At 35.7% G+C, this 21,067-nt stretch overlaps 3 protein-coding genes, 1 long non-coding RNA gene and 1 pseudogene across 10 annotated transcripts in view; 2 read left to right on the forward strand and 3 right to left on the reverse strand.

The window, feature by feature from the left end:
* The window catches only part of LOC149042209 (breast cancer metastasis-suppressor 1-like protein), a 47,093-nt gene that overhangs the window by 24,517 nt on the left and 1,509 nt on the right, over nucleotides 1-21,067 (forward strand). For 2 of the 3 annotated variants that reach the window (XM_089212577.1, XM_089212578.1), the window contains exon 4: nucleotides 20,900-20,953. The exons of the other annotated variant lie outside the window; for it this stretch is intronic. In XM_089212577.1, coding sequence (XP_089068703.1) covers nucleotides 20,900-20,953 — 54 coding nt within the window. The remainder of the gene's footprint in view (nucleotides 1-20,899; nucleotides 20,954-21,067) is intronic. 3 annotated transcript variants of the gene reach the window in all.
* Nucleotides 495-8,403, forward strand: LOC113686912 (uncharacterized). Of its 4 annotated transcripts, none has more exons than XM_089212571.1 (9): nucleotides 495-620; nucleotides 3,011-3,296; nucleotides 3,433-3,513; nucleotides 3,998-4,080; nucleotides 4,428-4,497; nucleotides 4,826-4,941; nucleotides 5,059-5,173; nucleotides 5,998-6,084; nucleotides 7,066-8,403. In XM_089212571.1, the coding sequence occupies exons 1-5, from the start codon at nucleotides 588-590 to the stop codon at nucleotides 4,452-4,454; spliced, it is 510 nt and encodes a 169-aa protein (XP_089068697.1). In that variant the 5' UTR covers nucleotides 495-587; the 3' UTR covers nucleotides 4,455-4,497; nucleotides 4,826-4,941; nucleotides 5,059-5,173; nucleotides 5,998-6,084; nucleotides 7,066-8,403. The 4 variants fall into 4 exon arrangements, with proteins under 4 accessions (XP_089068697.1, XP_089068696.1, XP_089068699.1 ...); XM_089212573.1 differs by lacking the exon at nucleotides 495-620 and adding an exon at nucleotides 1,824-2,103; XM_089212570.1 differs by lacking the exon at nucleotides 4,826-4,941.
* Nucleotides 2,687-8,493, reverse strand: LOC149042214 (uncharacterized). Its single transcript, XR_016188501.1, has 3 exons — nucleotides 8,400-8,493; nucleotides 4,178-4,285; nucleotides 2,687-3,284 (listed from the first exon to the last, which is right to left on the reverse strand). It is a non-coding gene; the product is annotated as an uncharacterized LOC149042214 (long non-coding RNA).
* On the reverse strand, nucleotides 9,381-16,857 carry LOC149042215 (uncharacterized). Of its 2 annotated transcripts, XM_089212563.1 has the most exons (7): nucleotides 16,723-16,856; nucleotides 15,340-15,435; nucleotides 14,506-14,537; nucleotides 12,622-12,694; nucleotides 11,094-11,288; nucleotides 10,659-10,874; nucleotides 9,381-9,996 (listed from the first exon to the last, which is right to left on the reverse strand). In XM_089212563.1, the coding sequence occupies exons 2-7, from the start codon at nucleotides 15,353-15,355 to the stop codon at nucleotides 9,983-9,985; spliced, it is 546 nt and encodes a 181-aa protein (XP_089068689.1). In that variant the 5' UTR covers nucleotides 15,356-15,435; nucleotides 16,723-16,856; the 3' UTR covers nucleotides 9,381-9,982. The 2 variants fall into 2 exon arrangements, with proteins under 2 accessions (XP_089068689.1, XP_089068688.1); XM_089212562.1 differs by lacking the exon at nucleotides 15,340-15,435 and having other exon boundaries at nucleotides 16,723-16,857.
* Nucleotides 17,555-18,265, reverse strand: LOC149042216 (uncharacterized; annotated as a pseudogene).

The following is a 21,067-nucleotide window of genomic DNA, read 5'->3' on the forward strand; positions in this document are numbered from 1 at the left end:
TGTTTGTAAGTTTACTTTGTATAATAAAAAGTTTTTCCTCTACTTTTCCCGTTAAGATGGCTATTTCGGACGCGCTGAAATTTTGTCTACTGGCTTTACGTAAGACTGCAGGGGAGGCCAATCTGTAGCTCGCAATATACTCACCATGGCAACAATTTACGAAAAGAATATAATGAGTTGCTAACCTCAGGTTAGCCCCGTGTAACACAAGGTTAACTAACCAGCTCTTAAACCGCGCTTTGAGAATATTTACCGCGCTATTTTAACTCTGTGTTAACAAACCTGCGGTTAAGAAATTTAACCCTCAGTAAGCAGAGGCAGTCTATGGGTGAACGTTTATTAAAACCTATCAATAACCTCCTATCCAGCAGTCTACGAACTCAGGCAGTTTCCCGCGCTTCCCTAAACCGGTGCAAAGGCACCTGAAAACGAGGCAGAAATTACGTATACTTTCTAATCTGTTGATTAATTGATAACTCGTCTGTTACGTCATTACGACGCGCGAAAATTACAACCCGTCATTATAACTTTGCGTTGGTTGGAGTTAGGTTCTTTATGAGTCATTCGGAGGAAAATTCAAGAAAGTGATGGAAGGAATCAAAGAGATGAATTCTGTTAACGTGAGTGCAATATAGCTATTCATTGTTAGTTCTTTTGTATTTGGACATACATAAAGTTGAGTTGTCTTTGAATGAAAAGAAAAAGAAGAATCTATGTGTTGGAAGAGGAAGTCGAAGAGACAAAGCGCAGGAAATGAAGGACTAGATCTAAACGCAAGGAAATTTGACGCCAAGAATAAATAACTGAACAGGGGGAAAGGGTTAGCTAAAAGTAATATTAAAGCAGAAATAATATGTAATAATATATAAAAACATTTAGCACGGTGTTTGTAATGTTTTTTTTGCGATCACTTAGCTTCTAATTCAACAAATTCTATGCATCACGCAAATGTTTTCATTACTGTTTTTCGATTGGACTCATATCCCCAAAACTCAAGTGATAAGCGAGGCCGTTTGAAATGAACACGGAGTATGGAAAAAAAAACGGAGCTGGGGACCACAAAAATTCCAAAGGGTGGGTACTAAGGCAAGCGCAAGGATATCCCATTCTTAGTTATTGACAACTACGGTCAACTAATAAACATAAAAGTCTGCTAAATCAGGATGCGCAGGTCCTAGATAATCAAAATACGTCTTTTGTACGAATAAAGCAACATCACAACCATAGCAACAACAACAACAACATCAACAGTCTTAGATCGACGGAATAGCACCGCTCCGGGTGGACTTGTTGGTAGTCCAAAATGGCCCATGGTAAGAACAAATCTGACTAGGTTTCGATCTTTCAGCGTTTTGTGTAGTTAAGAACAATGAGAATTCGGAAAGATTTTGTCGCGGCAAGTGGATCTTTTCACGCGCGAAATGAAAATCTAATGCGCGCGCTTCATCATTTCATGAGCAGAGTTGTCAAAAATCTGAGACTGTAGCAAGTGGAAAGGACCCCAGGTAAGTGCAGACAAGGGATAGGCACAAAACGAAATATTTTCAAGGCAAAATAGAACTATGGAAAACATTGCAAGATGGAATTTCTGAACAAGGTTTTTTTTCTACTCGTGCAATAGTACGGTATTTTTGTGCGCGCTTACAGGTTGGAGAAAGACTTGTTTACGAACGAGGTTTCGTTTATACTGAACTGCTCATCTCATTCGTCATTCTTTTTTTTTTTAAATAACTTTTTCAATTTTTGGGGATGATCGCCTCTCTTTGCTTGAAATGAAGCTTCTCAAGTGAAGTGTCTGGGCACGGCGTGGACCCTGGTTACGGGTCAAAACACTGTCTTTACAGGGGAGGGGCAGGGAATAAATTTAAGGCTAAAACTTGGCGAACTTTTCTAACGAATCACAGTCGATCGTCTGGCAGACGTTATGGAAGGAGGGTATAAGAGAGTATTGGACAGAGTATCTCTGTCCAAAAACGTGAAGGAGAACTCTAAGTGATCGATAGAGAGGAAAGCAATCTTCAGCTGCTCGTTCATTTTCTGTAAACGTCTACTTTAGTATGGCGGCCGTTTCTTTGTCGAATTGCTTGACAATCAATTTATATGGTGAGGGTCTTATTGTCGTAGAAATGTAATAATCTACATTTTTTTTAGAAGGAGCGCCGTTGGATTATTTTACTTATTACAATGGCTCGCTTTTAAGCTTATTTTTAACATTTCCCAATTGAGCGAAATTGTTCACATAATCTGGATGCTAGAACAGTGGAGGAAAAATGATGATAATGATAATGATAATGATGACTTTGATCACATGTCAAATAACATCTAGCAGAGGAGGAATACCACCCCCCTTTCCTTACTAATAAAGGGGCACCTAAAATATCCCTAGCCATGCAATATAACTTGAAATCAATTAAAACAATCCAAGCTAATGATACATACAACGAACCTTGTATAAAGGGCACTAGATTCTCCTTATTTTGAAACCCTGTTTATCAAATCTCTTCGAGTCTACTATGCATGAACCTATAAGGATTTACCAGCTTTTGGTTTACCAGTCTGTATATTGTGTCAAAACTCTAAAGAATGAAGATTTAGTGTGTATATCATACATGAACTACTTGAACCTCTAAAGGAATCAAGCCCAGAGTAATTTAGTTTGTTTACTTTTCTCAAATGACTTTTCTCCTTTTTAATATGTTAAAAAAATTTTTTTATTTGTTTCATTTTAAACTTGATGCATTAGCTGCCTTAAAGTTAGGAGGCTAATATGTACCAGGTTCTTGAGTTAAATATAGAATAATGCACAGGCTGACTTCAAATGGGGTTTCAAGTAAGTATAGTGCATGCTGTGCTTCAGGAACAATTTGTATCAAAATAATCAATCATAACAATTAAATGCCTTTTTTTAATCAATCGTTAATACTATAACAGCAAATAGGAATTTTATTTATACTTTTCTCTTTCACAGTTTTTCAGCAAAGAAATAATTATAATGATTTATTACTTTCAGAATGTTACTCCCAGTTCTAGGGAGTCATTGAAAATTGATGAACAGCAGCTTGACCTTTATGTTGGGATTATAGTAGAAGCAGCCACATCAAGCTTGCGGGACGTTGTCATAAGGGTATCAAGCAGCACTAAACAGTCAGAGAAAGAGTTTGGTAATAGTGGTACATCATCTTTAAGTGTGTGTGAAATCTTGACATCATCCTATAGTGAAGTGACTCCAAGTGAGAATCTCACTGCAGTCTGTGAGCCTGATGGAGGAACTCCAGTCCATGCCCCTAGTCAAGAAGGTAATTACTGCTGTTCTATGAGTATGCTCTATTGCAATAAGCTCAGCCATGAATGCCGTTAGCCTTTTGTAACCCAGGTGGACTATTATACCAATCTGTACTTACCTAGGATAGTTAACTTTTTGTCTTACTGCAGTCTTCGAGCCTGGAGGAGGAACTCCAATTTCAGCTCAAAAATATGAGGCCTCCTCGGGAATTGATGCCCCCAGTCAAGAAGGTAATTACTTTTGTTTAATGAGTATATTCTATAACAAGTAGTTCAGTCTAGGGCTGTGGTTAGCCTTTTGTATATTCTAGTTGGATTATATTCTCTCAATCTGTAGTGTTTAAACCCTTGAACTTAAATATCTGAATGTTAAATTCTCCCCACTAGCTGCTACAAGTTACCTTGTAAATTAGTTATGAGTATTTGGTTAGATCAAGGTAAAAAGTTCTACCAGATAAGTGTGAGTATTCTCACTACCTGTTTGCCAGATAATATGTGAATATTACAGGGAGAAGTAACATGTTAAATAGGATTAAGCTGGAGAAACGGTAATTTACAATTATTATGCATTTGTAGACTCAGCATAAACCTTGCCATGAGTGAACATTAGTTGATGTTCTATCCCGGGGAGTGATCAAGGAATTTTCTGTGAATGTGTACTTATCAACTAAACATAATAAACATTCAAATTGTCAACCATTTGACCTCTTCATAGTGCCTGTTCAGGAGAGCTCTGATCCCCCTGTTGATCAACCTCCCCAGTCCCCATCATCACCTAAGCCCAGTGGAAAAAAGATCGTAAGTAGAAAGTTCAATGGAACTTGCATTTGGTATAAAAGAACCTTTGATTTATTTAATGTTCATATATTCATTCATTTATTGATTTTATTTTCACCTTCATTTGCCAAAGGATGATGTAAGAGTGTCCTTTGGTTAGTGGTGGCCATTGATTTTCCTTTGGATAACCTAAATTATCAATGGGCGCATCAACAGTCACCCAAGGCTAATGAGAAGGAAAATGTATAATACAGAATGAATAATGTAGATAGTTAACCTGTTTAACATCAATCAAGACAGTGGTTAAGAAGTTCAATCAACACGGACTGATCATTGATTAATGATTGAATGATTTTATTCTTGATTAGAAATCCTGCTGGTTCAAATGGCCATGAAAGTCTTCAGCAGTTAGGCCAACAACAGAGGACATTGAGAAAGGTAAATTGTAATGTAACTATCTCTGTGCTGAAAAATTTAAGGCAATAACATTCTATCATGCTCAGGGTATTACTGACAGTAAGCTCTTGTATCTGATGAGTATTTTCCTATGAATGATAGATAAAATACCTAAAGGTGAAAGGTTTTTTTTATGTTAACCATTTTGTATTGCATGAGATTTCAACTGCAAGGTCTGTGAAAAGTTGTGTGATTGTCTGGGTTGAGATAATTAATGTATAATTAATTTAACGATTTCTTCTGATTAATTAACTACAGTTGAATTAAAAAGGAAATGTTACTATTAAACAAAATTTTTCAAACCATGCAGACTCACAGGTTGGAGTACATTGCATTGCTTTTGAACAATTGCATCTTACCTGTGATGAATATAACATATTCTTCACAAGTAAGATGGGATTGTCAGCTCTTTCTTCACAAAAAGTGGTGAGTGATTGAAATCACAAGAGCTTTAGTTTTTGGTTCATTTAGTTTAAGAAAATAAGTCTTAACAGTGGTATGATAATCTTTTCTGAAAGGAGTTTTAAATATTTATTTATTCAGATCACTGTGATGAATCAGGCAATGATGTTTTCCTTTTGAACACTGGGAAGGTACCTTTGGTATCAAAACTGTTCCGAAGGTCAAATTCAAAGATGCTTACTGACAATCTCTGCTTGTAAGCAAGAGTATTTCTTTAATTCTTTGTTAATGACCAAACTATGTTAATGACTATGTTATCCAAAAGAAAACTTTTTAAGGTGTTAATTAGATGCACACTATGCTCAGGGTATTTGGGATCCAATTAAAAGTGCAGTGTAGGTACTCACATGATGGTTATATACTATTCAATTATTCCCTATCGTGCAAAATGCAGTGAAATTGAAGTAAATTTTTTGTTTCCTGTAATCCAAGATTTTACATCTTGTATTACCAATCATTATAATTATAATGTGGGTTAATCATCTTTGTTTGATCTCCAAATTCATAAATGTAGAAGAGTACATCTGACAAATTCACAGTTGTTATCCATGGAGAGGATGATGCTGCGAAGCTTTATTCATTATAACTATAATGGGGGTTAATCATCTTTGTTTGATCTCTGAATTCAGAAATGTAGAAGAGTACATCAACAAAAATCTTGTCACTGACAAATTCACAGTCATTATCCATGGAGAGGATGGTGGTGCAAAGCTTTGTTTGATTCATTTGGCAAAGAAATTATATAAACTATTGAAAAATAGATAAGAGAAGTTTGTACTGATGGAAACATATACCTACTTCAAATATTAGCAACCAAATCAACAAAGTCAGAAGTCAGATGATAAATTTGGTGAATTATATTGGTACTGGTAAAAAGCACCTGATGATGGTAATAACTTTGCACATCAGTGGATGTATTACAATTATTTTGCTAAAAGAGTACAGAATATGGTTTTATCTGACAGATTTTAACAATAATATAAATTAAACTGTAATGTTTCTTTCATTGCTTTTTTTCAGGTTCTTTGAACAATTGAATTTTTGCATCATTTTAAAGGCCAAATTCACCCTGAAAGCTGTTTTTAAGCTTGGCAAACCATTCATCCTGTGAGTATAAGAAACAAATAGTTTATTTTATAACTGAAAAATATGATAGTGCTTGATTTTTGATATTCCTGTAAAATTAAAACCAAGTGGATTTACTAAAAGTGATTTTACTGCACTTGGTTTGAGTTCATAAAACTAAAGTCATTGACATTAAAAAAATGCAATCAGAAAAAAAGCAGAGACTGTTAGAAACAGATTATCTGGTTTCATTAACTGAGTTGATAATGTAAGTTGACCACTGTAGAAATTCTAAAGCTGATGTTTCAAGTGTTAGTCCTTCGTAAGAGCAAAAGAAGGAGTCTATTAGAACTAAAAGATAAAGTGTGACTGTGAACTGCCTATAGAAGGATTAAATGAGATTGACCAAGTTGTAATAAATTTATGTTATACATGTGAATGGCTGACAGGCTCAAATTTCCATAGAGAACAAATTACACTGTATGTAAGATTTTATGAACGAGAATGTGAATATTTTTTTTTCAGTATTAGACAATGGAAGTTTGTGTTTAAATGCATTTTTTTAGCATTTTCAAATAATGGAATGGCATAGCAATGAAGGTTTACCCTTTAACTTCCAGATCAAATTTGTCATTCTCCTTACTGTCAACCATACAATTCTTATAATGTTAGGTCAGAGAATTTAATATTGGATTAGCTAATTATCCCCAAATTGAAATTTTTCTTCATTCTCATCACTTATCTGGTTGATACTGTAATGATATTGTAAGGAGAAATTCTGGCTTGGTCACTCATGGGAATTAAAGGGTTAAGTTTGATGTTGTGATGTACTGGATTGCATCACATTCCGGGACATTTAATTTGTAGGTACAAATTGTGACAAGTGCAATTGAAAGTTAAAGTGAAGAAGAAGTGAAAACAATTTTAGATTCAAAACTCCTTGGAAAGCTTATTGTTATATTAGCATTTAATGTGTTAAATTATGAGTGTTTGTCAGTTGATTTCCTTTTTGTTTTGTTCTAGGTATTCCGGACACAAGTCTCCATTATACATGCTAGTTACTACAGATACCATGTTAGGGTTGGGGGGGAACGTTTCATATTGTCTTTTTTAAATGTTTATATTTTGTAGACAGAGATTCAAGTTCTATCAGATTTTTCTATACTTCAATATACCATGTCAGGGATAGGGGGATGTTTCTTATTGTCTTTTCATTTCATGTATCAAGATTATTCTAAGACATTCTGCATACCAATGTTTTACCCAATTTCTTCCAGCTAGGTCTCTGTTGTGATCATTAGGAAGCACTGAAAGCAAGGGCACTGAAGATACATTGTAGGGAATTTTTTAGGATTCTCAAATTGTAGGGGCTTTTTTTTAGGATTTTCAAATTTAATGGTATCTTCAAGAGAATAAGTCATGACTAACTTTCAGTCTTTTTAACATGGAGGAGTGCATAATGTAACCACCATCAAGATCAATTTTGTCTCCTAGTGTTACATCACAAACTGGCTGTGAAGTACATTGCATGCTTATTTTTTGCAGAGACCCTTGAGGATCTCTCTTTCTGAAGTATTCATCATTTTGTTTAGTACTGAATCTGACAGCAACCAATGGCTGTGCATCATGCAGACTGCACCCACCCTCCCCTAACTCAACAACAGTCAATTGACAACAACTTAAGGTTAATGTTGGGTTAGAGGAGGGGTAGTTAGGCGGTTGCCCAGATACTGATATTGATCTGAGATTTTTTCCAGTATGCCCTTCGGTGTTCCTTCAAGTTTGGAAGTTGAAGAAAAAGGGATGAGTGATGGCCTTTTACACAGCTTTTACACTGTTTTCAGGTTCTTGCATGGGGTGAATCGATTGCAAGCTAATTGGTTGGTAAAGATGGACTTTGCGCAAGAATGGGTGCAGCAGTTTCATCTTCTTTAAGATTATTGGGTTTGGAGGAAATGAAAATGGAACAATGGAAAACTCTAGAAGTGATTGGTTTAGATTCCATAGAAGTCCTCTTGCTCAGTTCTACTCCAGATGCAAAAGTTGATGATTGTACTAGTGACAGCACTTGAACTGGAATGACTTCAAAAAAGAAACAATGTTTTGAAACTCTTATAAAAACACTCCATTTATTTGCCCCTAACATACGACATACCTTAGACAACTTTTCTGACTTTTCCTTGATCTACTCAACAATGAAAACATGTCAAACAAGTTTCTTCTGACCTTGCTTTGATATTTTCTTGTTATTTTAATGTACTTTGTTATTATTTCAAGTGAGAATAAATTATTTAACACCTATTGTGCTATTTACTTGTTCCAAGAAAACTTTAGGAAGCAAAAATAAAAATTCTTACTTGATGTGTCACAGCTCTATCTACGTACTACGAAGGCACCATTTTTCTACTGTACATGTTGTGGGTTTGAACTGAAATCGATCAATCAATCAAACTTTATTTACTGGGGGTTGCATGAAACAGTTACAATACTGATAAACGAGGAAGAGGAAAGCATAATTTCATTTCACTTTCAGGAGGATATATGTATGAAGTTATTACTGAACTTTTAGCTAAGGTTCATGGCATAACGATGTTTGTACGAACATTAAAAAGGGTTGAAGAATTTGAACTTACAGAATCAAATGGAGACAAACCAAACACAAAGAATCTAAATATTAAAACGAAAGGAAAATACAAATTATGCAGTGTTTTTTAACCTGAAGGCGAGATCTTCGTATTGGAAATAATGTAGTAAAATCTAATAACTCGTTCATTTGATAGATTTGTTTCTTTGTCTAAATGCCCACCAGCCGGGTACTGCCTTAAAGAGGGAACTTGCGCAGTCTGAACAATGCCAATGAAAACGTCAATTAATAAATAAATTTTTATTTTTCTTAAGAATTTGGCAAATAACTCGAGTGGATATGATTACTGTCTCTAATGGCGCCAGAATGCATCGAGTTCCAAGTGGAATAAATAATTTGTCATCGGGTCATGATAGTGTACCCACTACATACCGAGTTACTCCTTAAATAAACTACTCCCCTGGTAAAAAGTGGCCAGTTAACCCTCCCACCCCCAGGAGCATCTGGCATCTAATTTCTCCTTACAGTATCACTCTTTAATTGAATGTAAAGGTTATGAGAATAAAGGAAATGATCAACAATTTAAGAAGCTCCTTATTCTCAAAAACAATTCTTGTCAGTATCATAGGAAATGTAAGGAGAACAGGATGGAAAATGTGAAAGCTCAGGGTGGGGAAGGAAAGGGTTAAATGTCACCAAACCTTTGGCTTGTTTTATTCCCTTGCTGAAGAGGATTCAAGTACATTCACACAAATATACAAAAGCAGTTTATTCAGCCTATAGAGGATAAAAAAAGAGTCAATAAAAAGCATATCTACAACGTCCTCATTAAAACTGCGTTGATAATGGGTTTACTGTGGCCAATTTATATTATCAACTTTGTTGATAAAACTGATCATTTTGTGATACCTGGCACTGATACTTAAAAAAAAAAAACCTATACACATTCTATGTTACCTAGTTTTCAACTATGAGAATGACAAAAGTATGGGAAATCTTTTTGCATTTGATTATTGCTTATAACAACTAAATTTAATGTTTTCTTTTAAAAAACAAATAAGCCTTGCTTGGGTTTCTTAGGACTTTTTAACATCCTCATTATAACTGAGTTGATAATGGGTCTACTGTGGCCACTTTACATTACCTACTTTATTGATAAAACTGACCATTTCGTGATACCTGGCACTGACACTGAAGACTAACCTCTTTACACATTCTATGTTACCTAGTTTTCAACTAAAAGAATGACATAAAAGTATGGGAAATCTTTTTGCATTTAATTATTGCTTCTAAGATAACTAAATTTAATGTTTTCTTTTAAAAAACGAATGAGTCTTGTTTGGGTTTCTCAGGACTTTAGCCTTGCTTCCCTGCCAGCAACAGAAATGAATAAGAAATAACAAGTGTAAGTATTCAGCTTGGGTATGAGTAATTTTCAAAGATTTCACTCTTTCCTGAAACGAAACTTGTTAAATAATCAGGAGATTTTATTGGTCTGTTATGACTCCAATTGATTGATAGATAAACTTTATTTATATGGGGTAACACATTCAGCTATAAGGATGGTATCCAGAGGGGCCTGATGTTGAAAACTAACAATACTGTTGTAGAAACTACAAGTTAAAAATATTTAAATATTTACAAATATATTCCTAACATTTTATGAGGTATAATAAAGATTAAGAAACTTAAAGGCAGCCTTAAAGTATAAAAATTTAAAAAGGGAAGTTATAAAAGAAAGTAATTTTTAATTTAATGTTTAAATATCTACAAGTACTCAGCTTGCTCCACTTGATGTGAAAGAGTACATTTTCTGCTTAGATGTATCTGAAGTCTGAGAATAAGTAATCATTGCATTCTGACACTGCATAGACAGCCAAAACAACACAACATCACATTTCATGACTGCCATTTAAAACAAGGTCTCTAAAATCCCCTCCCCTTGTCCAATGTTTATTTTCCACATTTACACATAACCTTTTCAGCAGTCTCAAGATACCTCCTAAGTTAACTAGTTACTATCTTCCCTTACCAAACTGTTTCACAGCCAATTCTGAAAGGAGCCACAGGACACTCGTCAGCCATTTTTTTTTTGGATGAACACCAACAAAATTGTTGATTTGTTGACATTCAGAAACAGTGATTGTGTCCTTTGCAGGGTTACTCCTGTAGATGAATGCTGATGTCCTTCCATGTTCATCCACTTTGGTTACAGTAAGGTGTTCATTTTCAGGAACCAAATGAATACCTGCCAAACAAAAAAGACAGATCTTAATAAGATAACTCCTTTGCAAGTTATATAATAACAAAAACACCCAACTACTTTAAAATGCAATTGTTGAAAGAACCCTTACATTGTTGAGAGTAACATTTTTGGAGGATGTACCCCACAGTACTGGTCAACCTCAAACATATTCCATGCTACACTTCATTGTGTCCAACATAAGGTCAAAATAATCATACTCACCATGGGTATCCTTTTCCCGAAGGTAAACAATGATACACCTGACAGTTTTCATGACAACTGGAGGTGAGTCCACAAAATTTTCCAGGAAACCCATGTTCCCTATTACATCATCCTGGATACCTGAATAATCATGCTGGAATTGGCACTCCTGTGTGTCACTCACATTCAGTTGTACTTCATGTGGAAGTTGTACAACTATTGAAGAAAACAAAATACAGTCAAGTCTACAAACTCCAAAATAGGCAGAAAATGTGATCTATGAGCTATTCTCCTTGGCCTGCACAGGCAAGACAAAAGTCCTGTCCAATAGCCACATTTCTATTAATTTTAATCTCAAGACTGAGCAGATTAGGAAGACTGCATAAAAAAAGTTTCACACGGCCTAGCAACAAATGTAATGCAATACTCACTTCACTAGAGCAACATCAAATACCAATTTGGTTCCACTTTAATTTAACTTAAGGTTGACAAAAATTTTAAGTAATAACCAATTCACACCAAAGCTTAAGCGTGTTTTAAAGCTATTTTGTTAATTAAACACACTTTAAAATCAGATAATTTGGTTTCATCAATTTAAACATCAATGACTTGATGATGTAAATTGGCCACGGCAGAGAGTTTCTGAGCCAACATTTCAAGGGTTAGCCCTTCGTTGCAGTGAATGGTGAGCTGCTCAAGCCAGTGTTTGCCAGTTTGAAATTTGACACATTGAAATTAAGAGTTAGTGACTACTTCAATGAACCATATGCAGGGCGTGAAATTGCGCCTAATACAGGCGCCAATGCGACTAAATTTTTCACTTTGGCGACCAAATCCTGAAAGTTAGTTGCCAAATTGGCGACTAGAACGTTTCATCATAACCTTACCAGGAGATATAGTGAATTAAAAAGATTTGCAAAGATAAATCCGCGGCAAACTTCCTCGTTAAGTTTGTTTCCAAAACGTAGCACATGCATCTCGATCGATAACTAAACGCCATCTTGGATTTAGATGAGCTTTAATGTTGTATATCATCCATCCTAGTGTCCACTTTGTAGCACGTTAAGGATCTTTTCCCTAACTTAATTTTGGAGGGTCTCTCTAGAACGCTGACAGCCTAAAGAAAGATTTTGTTTGTCTTTGAAAATGGCGACCAACTTTTTTTGAATTGGCTACTACTTTGAAGAATTTAGGAGCCAAGTGGCTATCAGAAAAAAAAAAAAATTCACGCCCTGATATAAGAAATTCAGTTGTTCAGTTCTCTGTTACTGATGTTCATTCAGTTAAACACAGTTGAACAGAACATGCTCTGGTGGTGTGAAAAGGGTATTAGACTTAAGGTAATTCTGTATGTTAAAAAGTCCCTGAAAATATATTTTTGCCCATTGTAAAAGTGAGAGTCAGAATCTGTCAGCCTGATCTCAAAATCTTCTAGCCCCTGGCTTGCTATACCAAACCAATAAAGTTTGTTATGTTAACAATGTTCAATAAATATGAAAACCAGTACACTCAAATCAAAACATGTTACAATTATCTGAAATACAATTACCAGGCTCATCGTCAACCTCCATTCTTTCTTTACCATCAATGCCATATCTGGCTGCAAATTTCAATTCCAAATCCTGTTGGTGGAATACAGATAAAAATGTCATTACCTGTAATAGGCATTCTTCAATCTACGCCGAAACTGGTTTAAAATCAGCAACAAAAATTCATATTCTGTGACTCACTTTTTAAAATGCTTGAACTGTATAAATAAAATTATCATCATTGAGTTTACTTTAACCTTTAAGCTTTAAAGCTTTGAGATTAGCATGGCTTAAACGAATATTTAACGCAAATGATGGAGCGTGGAAGCAGTACTTACAACACCAATTGAAAACATTTGGAGGACTGTTCTTTTTTAATTGTAACTATGATGTTAATGATTATACAATCACTTCCCAGTTTTATCGAGAGCTTCTTCTATGGTGGTCACAATTTCGTGAAACTTTCGCTACAGACTTGGAATTGGACAAATATTATTTGGAATAATAAAGAAATTAGAATAGATAAAAAGCCTATCTATTACAAAAAAATTTTTGACTCCGGAATCACTCACATCCACGATCTCCGGCTCGATTTGAATATTAATGATTCCTTCAATTTCAAATAAAATTAGAAAAATTAGCTTTCTACAATGGGCAGGTCTTCGACACTCGATACCTGATTTTTTGAAAGATGATTGTGATTATATCTATACACTAACGCCTTCTTCGCTTCAAATAAATAACAACATTTTTGATGTGAAGAAAAAGAAATCGAAAGATTATTATTCCTTACTTGTTATAACGAAATCACAGCCTCCTAATATTGTTCATAAATGGAAAAGCGACTTTAATATCTCAGATGATCTATTGAGGGAATCTTTCATTTTACCTCACTCTGTTGCACTTGAATCCTATGTTAAGGCTTTTCAGTATAAAATCCTTAACAATATACTCTACACAAACACGAAATTGTGTAAAATTGGCTTTAGAGCTGATGACTTGTGCACTTTCTGCGAAGCTGAGCGAGAAACACTATATCACCTGCTTTATCAATGCACTTATGCAAGACAGTTCTGGAATGATTTCGAATTGTACTGGTTCCGCTTGTCAAATCAGGTAGTTCACCTGACTTTGGAAAATGTTTTATTTGGAATGCTTTCAACACAATGCCCTTCACATACACTACTCAATTACTTTATTATTATCGGAAAACTGTTTTTGTGGGACTGCAGAAGAAAACAAATACACCCTAAAATACAAAGTTATCAGAACAAGATAGCTATCAAATATGAAATTGAAAGAAAAATAAATAAGAAAAACTTCTTTGAAAAGAAATGGATATTCAAATGAAAAGGAATGGTTAATAATTTAAAAAATCTTAAGCCGATTTGCCTTCTATCCTGTTTTTTCTCTCTTTTTTTTTTACTTTATGTTGCTTGGTTTAATTAGTTTAATTTGTTTAATTTCTTAAGCTGAAATTTGGGTAACTGCATAAGATTGTTAGATATATCGAATTGTTATCATTTTTAACCTATTTTATGAATGTAAAATTGTAACTGTGTAAATGAAAGGTCAGAATAAAATTGTTAAAAAAAAAAAAAACATTGAGTTTACTTGGTCAGCTTCTTAAAAATGAGTTGTGCAAGTTTTTAAGTCATGGATGATGACCCAAAATACAATTTTGCACCATGATGAACTTTTTTTACAATTCTACTTTCTCATCAAGACAACTAGAAGGTAGGTAAATGCAATTATGTCTCAACAAAGAATTGTATAACTATGTTATGTGATTGTGCAGGTGGAGGAATAGCAAGAAACAGTTTACTCTTTCAAATTCCCTGAATGATAACCGTGTGATGTTCACCATTTTTTCATTTATTCCAATGTCTATCTACAAAACTCACCTTGTAATGGTACTGCAAACTGATAGTTGATTCTGAAAAAGAACAGTTTACAGGTAAAAATTGAATCAACAAGAACCCTGATATTCTGTTTCACAATCAAGAGTGACTGAAAAAGGTCAGAGAAGGAAGAAAAATATTGACATGTATTGATTTAGGCATATTCTTTGTTCTCACAAAAAACTCTTAGAGTTCAAATTAAAAAAATGGTCAACAGTCATTACAAGTAGCTAGTTATAGAATTTAAGTTGTGCATTTAACTGTAACAAAGCATTACATGTGGGATAGAAAGCCTGTTTAGGGTCATTTGGCTCTTCATGATCAACATCATATAGTTTGGGATGGCTATGTTCATTTGATTCCTCAAATTTATCAGGAGCATAGGGCTGCCAATCATTTAACCATTGCATGACTGACTCAATAACTGTTTTGAGAGAATACTGGGCTTTTCAACCATTTTTGCACTTGCAACACCAAGTGATACATGAAAATGCAGTCAGGCAACTCTGAAAACTAGACTGGCAGAATGATGCTATGGCTTAAAATTAGCCCAAATCCTAAAAGACGGAACAGTGGAAATTCACCCCAAATCCTAGAGTGCTTGGCTTGGTTTTGAACCACGGTGAGCTGCTGTGGGAAGTTGCTCAATTAATGAGTACATTTTTATTTTTCTTCAGAATTTTGCGCATGGCATGAGTAGATCTGATAACTGTCTCAAACAGCACAAGACCTCATCTTTAGAAGAAAATGGTGTAATTTCTTTCATCCAGTAATATACATACTATTTTAAGTTGTTAACTTAAACAGCGTAGTCTCTCAACATGTGTATATACTGACTTGGTTTTTGGCTCATTCATGCTGAAAGCAATGAATGAGGTATTGTGGTGGAGCAGATGTTGATGGAAGTTGTCGACTGTGGATGGAAGTTGTGTTCTGTGGACAGAAGTAGTCTCACATGCTACCCTCTCCATTAAGTCAAAATTAATTTCGATGAAGCTAAAAAACTCACGTGGAAAGAATAAAATGTTTATATGATTTAATAAAAATAATAGCCTCAAATCACATTTCTGAACTTCTAAAAATACAACTTGAATCGAGAGGCCGAAAAAGAGCACAAAATTAATTTCGATGAAGCTAAAAAAACTCACGCGGAAAGAATAAAATGTTTATATGGTTTAATAAAAATAATAGCCTCAAATCAAATTTCTGAACTTCTAAAAATTCAACTTGAATCGAGAGGCCGAAATTTTCTCACCCAAGGAACCGGTAGCGGGTTCATTTCAACACACGCTGAGACCACGCAGAAGAGAATCAGATCGAAGGGGTATATGTGCATGCATAATGAAGTACGGGGCTGTGCGGAAATTTTTCCGAATATATTCCTTGCCCGTCTCTTGATCGCAATCGTTTTTAATATAATTTCGAGCCTTCGTATAATCTTCTCACTTGCGCTTTCGTGAGTGGCCATTTCTTTACTTCAGGGTTGTAGATAAGAGCCGGCAGCCGGCGAAGTACGCCGGTTTCTCTGCAAGGTTTCGCCGGCCATTTTCATTGCTTCGAGAGCCCGTACATGTTTATCAGGTCTAAACTTGGGCTCAATAAAAATATAAATTTGCACTGCCTATCTTTTCTGAAAACATAAGAAGTCTTCTGACTCAAAGTTAGTTTTAAAACGTTCTGATGGGGACTGTCTTTTTGACAATTCTTGCTGCGATGGCAGGAAAGTACGAATAATATAATGTTTTGTCCGCCATATTGGATTTCGAGTTATGAACACATTTATCTTTAAAAAAGCTCCGGCTACTTAAAACCTTAGGGAAAACCCTGAAGTTACTTTTCTGATGGTTTTATCTCTGATCTGTTTGGTGACAACGCAAATATTAATATGTGAAAATCAGACTATCTGAAGGCTTGAAATTCGATCAAGAACGATTGTTAAATTAACCGCTTTGTTAAAAACCAAATCCAATAGCCGCTTCGTTAAAAACAAAGGATATCAAGTAACGGGCAAGGAATATTTCACAATAGTGCAAATGATCGTGAAAGACGAGGATTGCTAATATTTTGCTGCTAGAGCAACATTTGACGCCTGATTATGCCCAACCTGCCCATCCTTGGCCCCACAAACACTCACACACCTTCGATCTTTTGTTTTGCCCGACCATGGTCTCCTTAGAGCTAAGTGCCCGACAGTCAGACATTTTTTAATACTTCACCTACCTCTGTTCGACCTGGATAAAGCCATTTGGCGTGCGATTCGCGGAAGAAAGCACGAACTTTGAAAGAATGGATAATCTACCCATGATGCTTCTCTAATATGTTTTCAACTCGGAAGGCTGAAAAATTGGAAAGTCGCTTTTTAAGGGCGACAAGCTTTATGTAGTCCTCAGGCTTCTGATTGGCTGTCACCTATCACCACGCAGCACGGAAAAGAGGCAACTTGTCTGCGCATGTTCCGTAAAAATTAACACACACAGCGGTAAAATGAGTCCGCATGCTCAGCGGATTTCGGGCTTTCGAGGAGCGATTAGTGATTCCGGCGTGGGAGAAGTTTGCTGAAGAGCGAACAGAACATCGTTTTACACTTTTTGGGACTGATATTGTTGTGATCCGACCGGAAAAATTTTGAATGGAGTTTGTTCTTATGGAAAAGTCTGATGGGTAAGTAGAACTATTATAGACATAGTTCAACTAAAGCCGATTTAAATTTATTTAGACAGCTCGTTGCGTGTTCCCGTTCCAATCACCAATTTTATTTACAAAACGCATTTCATCATAGGTATTTGTTCAGTACATGCTTTAAACTTAAAACCTTTTCGATGTAAACTCTTGTGGTAGTAAAAGCTGTTTTACAATCGAAATTTGCCCTGAATCTGTCGGTCGTTTTGCTTAAGTGAACGTTCTTTTCCCCAACACAACTTAAACGTAATAGATGTAATAACATTTATGCTTGACACGTTTCTTGACCTTCTTTGCGTCTGGAAATATGTCGATGTAACTTTACGATCAACCGTCGTTGTGTGACGTTTACATGCATTTCTTACCACACAGTGTTACCTAAAGTTGATGAAAGTAACCGTACACAAATTCACCGTCGCAGATAGCTTCAACTTCAGCCAGTTAAAGAGTTCTTCAATGTCACTGCTTTGAGACTGTGCAAGAAAGGCGCCTTTTGGTAAGTGGAGATGGCTGTACATTGAGATGGTGTTGTCATTTGCATCACTTACAAATGAAATCGTCAACCCATTAATTATTGTAAAAGCAGCATTTGTGTTGGTGAGTCTTCTACTTGGGCGAAAACTCAGAGCAGATTCCTCACTTGAATTAGGCTCCTTGACAAAACAAACAGTGAACTCCTCTTCATAGCTCAAACTACCCAGGCTGCTTGTGATAAGAGGTATGGCTTCAACAACACTAAGATATGATGGTGACTGCATGAAACTGTCATATGCCTGATTTCCCCCCATCATACATGACATGAAGGCTAGAATCCAGCTTGGAGTCAGTGGTTGGTGGTTTTTCAGTTGAAGGATTTGTTTGTTTAGTATCTCTTTGCTAACAACAAAGAAATATCTGTACAAGCATTGCTGCTTTGATAACCCCCAATTGTTGATTGAGATAGGAAGGCTGGCAGTTCCCAGAATGTGACTGATTGTGTAGTTGAAGATGGAACATGTATTGAAGTGGATTGTGGTGGTACACTTAAGTTAGAAAACTGTTGTTGAGCTACTGATGGTGTTTGTTGTTGAGATTGATTGCGTGATTATAAAAGATAAGGGCACATAAGGTGAGAACCTTGAGATCTTTGGTGCCAAGGTTACCCACAGTTGAAAAGTGGTTTTGGTGTGAATTTGCAACTGAAGCAGGCCTTTCTGTCACATGTCCTCTTTCTTAATTTGTCTTGTGTGGAACACTTGGTTGTGGTATAATAAGCTGTTCCAGTTTTCTAGTTATCATATTTTCCCCATCATGGGACTTGTAAAAGTCTGAATACCTAGAAGCATGTATTGCTAGCTGGCTTTTGGGCTGTTCATGACTATTGTGGCTGTCTGCAATGTTGCTACTTGTATCATGCTCTATAATACCTATATTGAAGGAATCACCCAACTCATTGACTCTTGCTAGAGAAGGATCATTGCTCAATCAACTGGATGGGAACTGCTATGGCTGGGAGACTTGATGCCTTATGAATTACCACATTAGCTTTATCAGTAGGTTAAGTATGCACATTCATAACATGAAAATCATCAGTGAGATGGATAACAAGTTTTTTGGTCTTAAAAAAAATTAATATCCATTTCATTGATTGCTTATGTTTTTACAAAAGTGGTTATGTTTATTGTTTGTTGTATTTGTTCTGCTTTATCCTGCAGGCTGTCAGCACAGTTTTGTCCACAACTTCCTCATGGTTGTTCTGCCTGCTGCTGTTTAAATGTGTCATTCATACGTATTCCACTGCTAAGGCCCAAGACTCTCCCTGCAGTCTGTGCAGACCTGGTTAACCCATGAATGTCAAGGAACATTTCAGCCAATTTTTGGAGATGTGATGTTTTCTGGGATCTAAGGGAAATTGCATATAATTCTTGTTATTATACTTAAGAACTAAGGTTGTTTTGTACCAGTGACTGCTGACACTGTCAGAATAAAGCTGTCATGGAAATTTGTAAATTATATAAAATATAATAATTTTTTATTCTTCTAATGGCAAAACTTTTTGGCAGGTGCATTGTAATTTGAAGAAAATACCTAAAATAAGGCAACATGTGAAGTCGTACAACTATTCTTTGCTGCTGTAAATGTGGATGCCTCTCACTGGTGGCATGTCTATCTGCACTCAATATTGTACTGATGAGGATGTAAAAGAGATGTGGTGCATGAGTCTCACAAAGTGCCTTCATATCATTGGATCTGTTTAGAGCTAGAGCCCCACTCTCATAGTGCCTGTACAAGGCTGACTGAAATTTTTCCACCAGCTCTGCAAGGTTATATAGAAAATGCAATAATAATATCTTTTACCACTCTGTGAGTTATATAGAAATATTTTCAACAATTAACATGTGTTTACTTGTAAAATATGAGCACTATGCAGAACCTTTATCAGTATTATATTATTACCTGATTGATGTTGTTGTGGAGATGTTTAACCCTGCAGGTACAATCGTAGCATAACTCTGATTATTAGCAATATGGTGGATTGGTTACCTCTCTTAGTTTATGTAGGGTACGTACTTATGCCTGGTGATTAATGTTGAGAAATTGGATGTACCAGCCTGTGCACCAATTTCCTGACTCTCTCTGTTGAGCTATTGAATTGTGGTAAAGCAGTATGTTTTGCATCATACATTTAACCGCCATAGCTTGTTAATCACATTGACTATCTGTTGAATCTGCTTAGCACTCCTACTGAATTTTGCATGGCACTCCATCTCCATTTTGCACAAATATTTTTTGTTTAAGTTATTGATCTTCTCATGGAAACAAGGTGATCATTTGCTTTATTGTGTATTATGTAAATGGGGAAGTATGTAAACCCAGAATATCCAGCAGCAAAAGAAAACCTCTGAATATAACTATCTGAAGTAAAATGGTCTCCTACAACTTGTGCACCAAAGCGTCCCTGGTTGATAACAAGCCTCACTTTCTCCAGCCTTGTCAAATATTTTGTACAGTCTCATGGGAATAGGTGCATCACTCAGAGTGGAAGAATGTGAAGGTAGTAGGCATGTTCACATTTTGCTCCTTTTTCAAATTGCTGATGATGACATGCTCATTAATATATTCACACAACATTTCCTGGTTCTGCCTCTGCAACTGGAGTTATTTCAGTGTCAAAGGCAATTATGCTTCCTCTACAAGGAGAGCTTTGGCATGTTTTTTCTCTCAAACAACAAACTGAAATCGAGAGGTTGGTCAGTATGTAAAATTAATGATTGTTCCAGGCCAGGGAATGATATCCAAGGATTTGAACGGGTAAGAGTAGAAAGAACTCCACTATGGAAATTTTCTTTTTTTTTATCACTGCACTGTAAATTCAAGTTCTCCTTTAAAATCCTTTCAAAGTAACTATTGGCTCTCTTAAAACTTTTTGATGTATTTAGTATTACACCTAGCATTTCGACATCCTTTCATGTAGTAATTGAAGACTATGTAATCTCATTTTCCATTTGCCAGGAAGCTGTAAGTTATTTCCTCTGAAGAAAATTGTGACTGGAAAATGCCCTTACTAAATAAAAGTGTATGTCTTTTATAAATCTTGGAGTAAAGCTCTTCTCTTGCAACAGAACTTGGAACTTGATTCTCTTGGAACTTTTACTGGTCCAAAGAAATGTTTCTTTTCTTCTTCATAAACAATTAAGTAATTTCATGAAAGGTTTGATGACCCTTCAGCTGGGTCAAGGTTCCGCAAAGGTGATCATGTACTGATAGAGAGCAGAAATGATACACATTCCAGGTATGTTTACAGCTCATGTTCCACAATTTCTTGTTGTGTATTTGTTAGTCCCCAGTCTAGTTCAATTTCTTTTTCAAGTGTGCATTGCAAGGCACTGATTTTGCTCCAGAATAT

This window comes from Pocillopora damicornis, chromosome 7 (genome assembly GCF_964200805.1).
Source record: "Pocillopora damicornis chromosome 7, jaPocDami1.2, whole genome shotgun sequence".
Taxonomy (NCBI): Eukaryota; Metazoa; Cnidaria; class Anthozoa; order Scleractinia; family Pocilloporidae; genus Pocillopora; species Pocillopora damicornis.

What these genes read in the sequence shown, in the direction of transcription:
- LOC149042215 (XM_089212562.1), bottom strand. Translation starts at nt 16,747, where the DNA reads ATGGCTTTATCCAGGTCGAACAGAG. An exon ending in TTTATCCAGGTCGAACAGAG is followed by an intron (nt 14,538 to 16,722) that starts GTAGGTGAAGTA and finishes GTTCTTTTTCAG; the next exon opens with AATCAACTATCAGTTTGCAG. An exon ending in GTTTGCAGTACCATTACAAG is followed by an intron (nt 12,695 to 14,505) that starts GTGAGTTTTGTA and finishes TTCCACCAACAG; the next exon opens with GATTTGGAATTGAAATTTGC.
- LOC113686912 (XM_089212571.1), top strand. Translation starts at nt 588, where the DNA reads ATGGAAGGAATCAAAGAGATGAATTCTGTTAAC. An exon ending in TGATGCCCCCAGTCAAGAAG is followed by an intron (nt 3,514 to 3,997) that starts GTAATTACTTTT and finishes ACCTCTTCATAG; the next exon opens with TGCCTGTTCAGGAGAGCTCT. An exon ending in AGCCCAGTGGAAAAAAGATC is followed by an intron (nt 4,081 to 4,427) that starts GTAAGTAGAAAG and finishes ATTCTTGATTAG; the next exon opens with AAATCCTGCTGGTTCAAATG.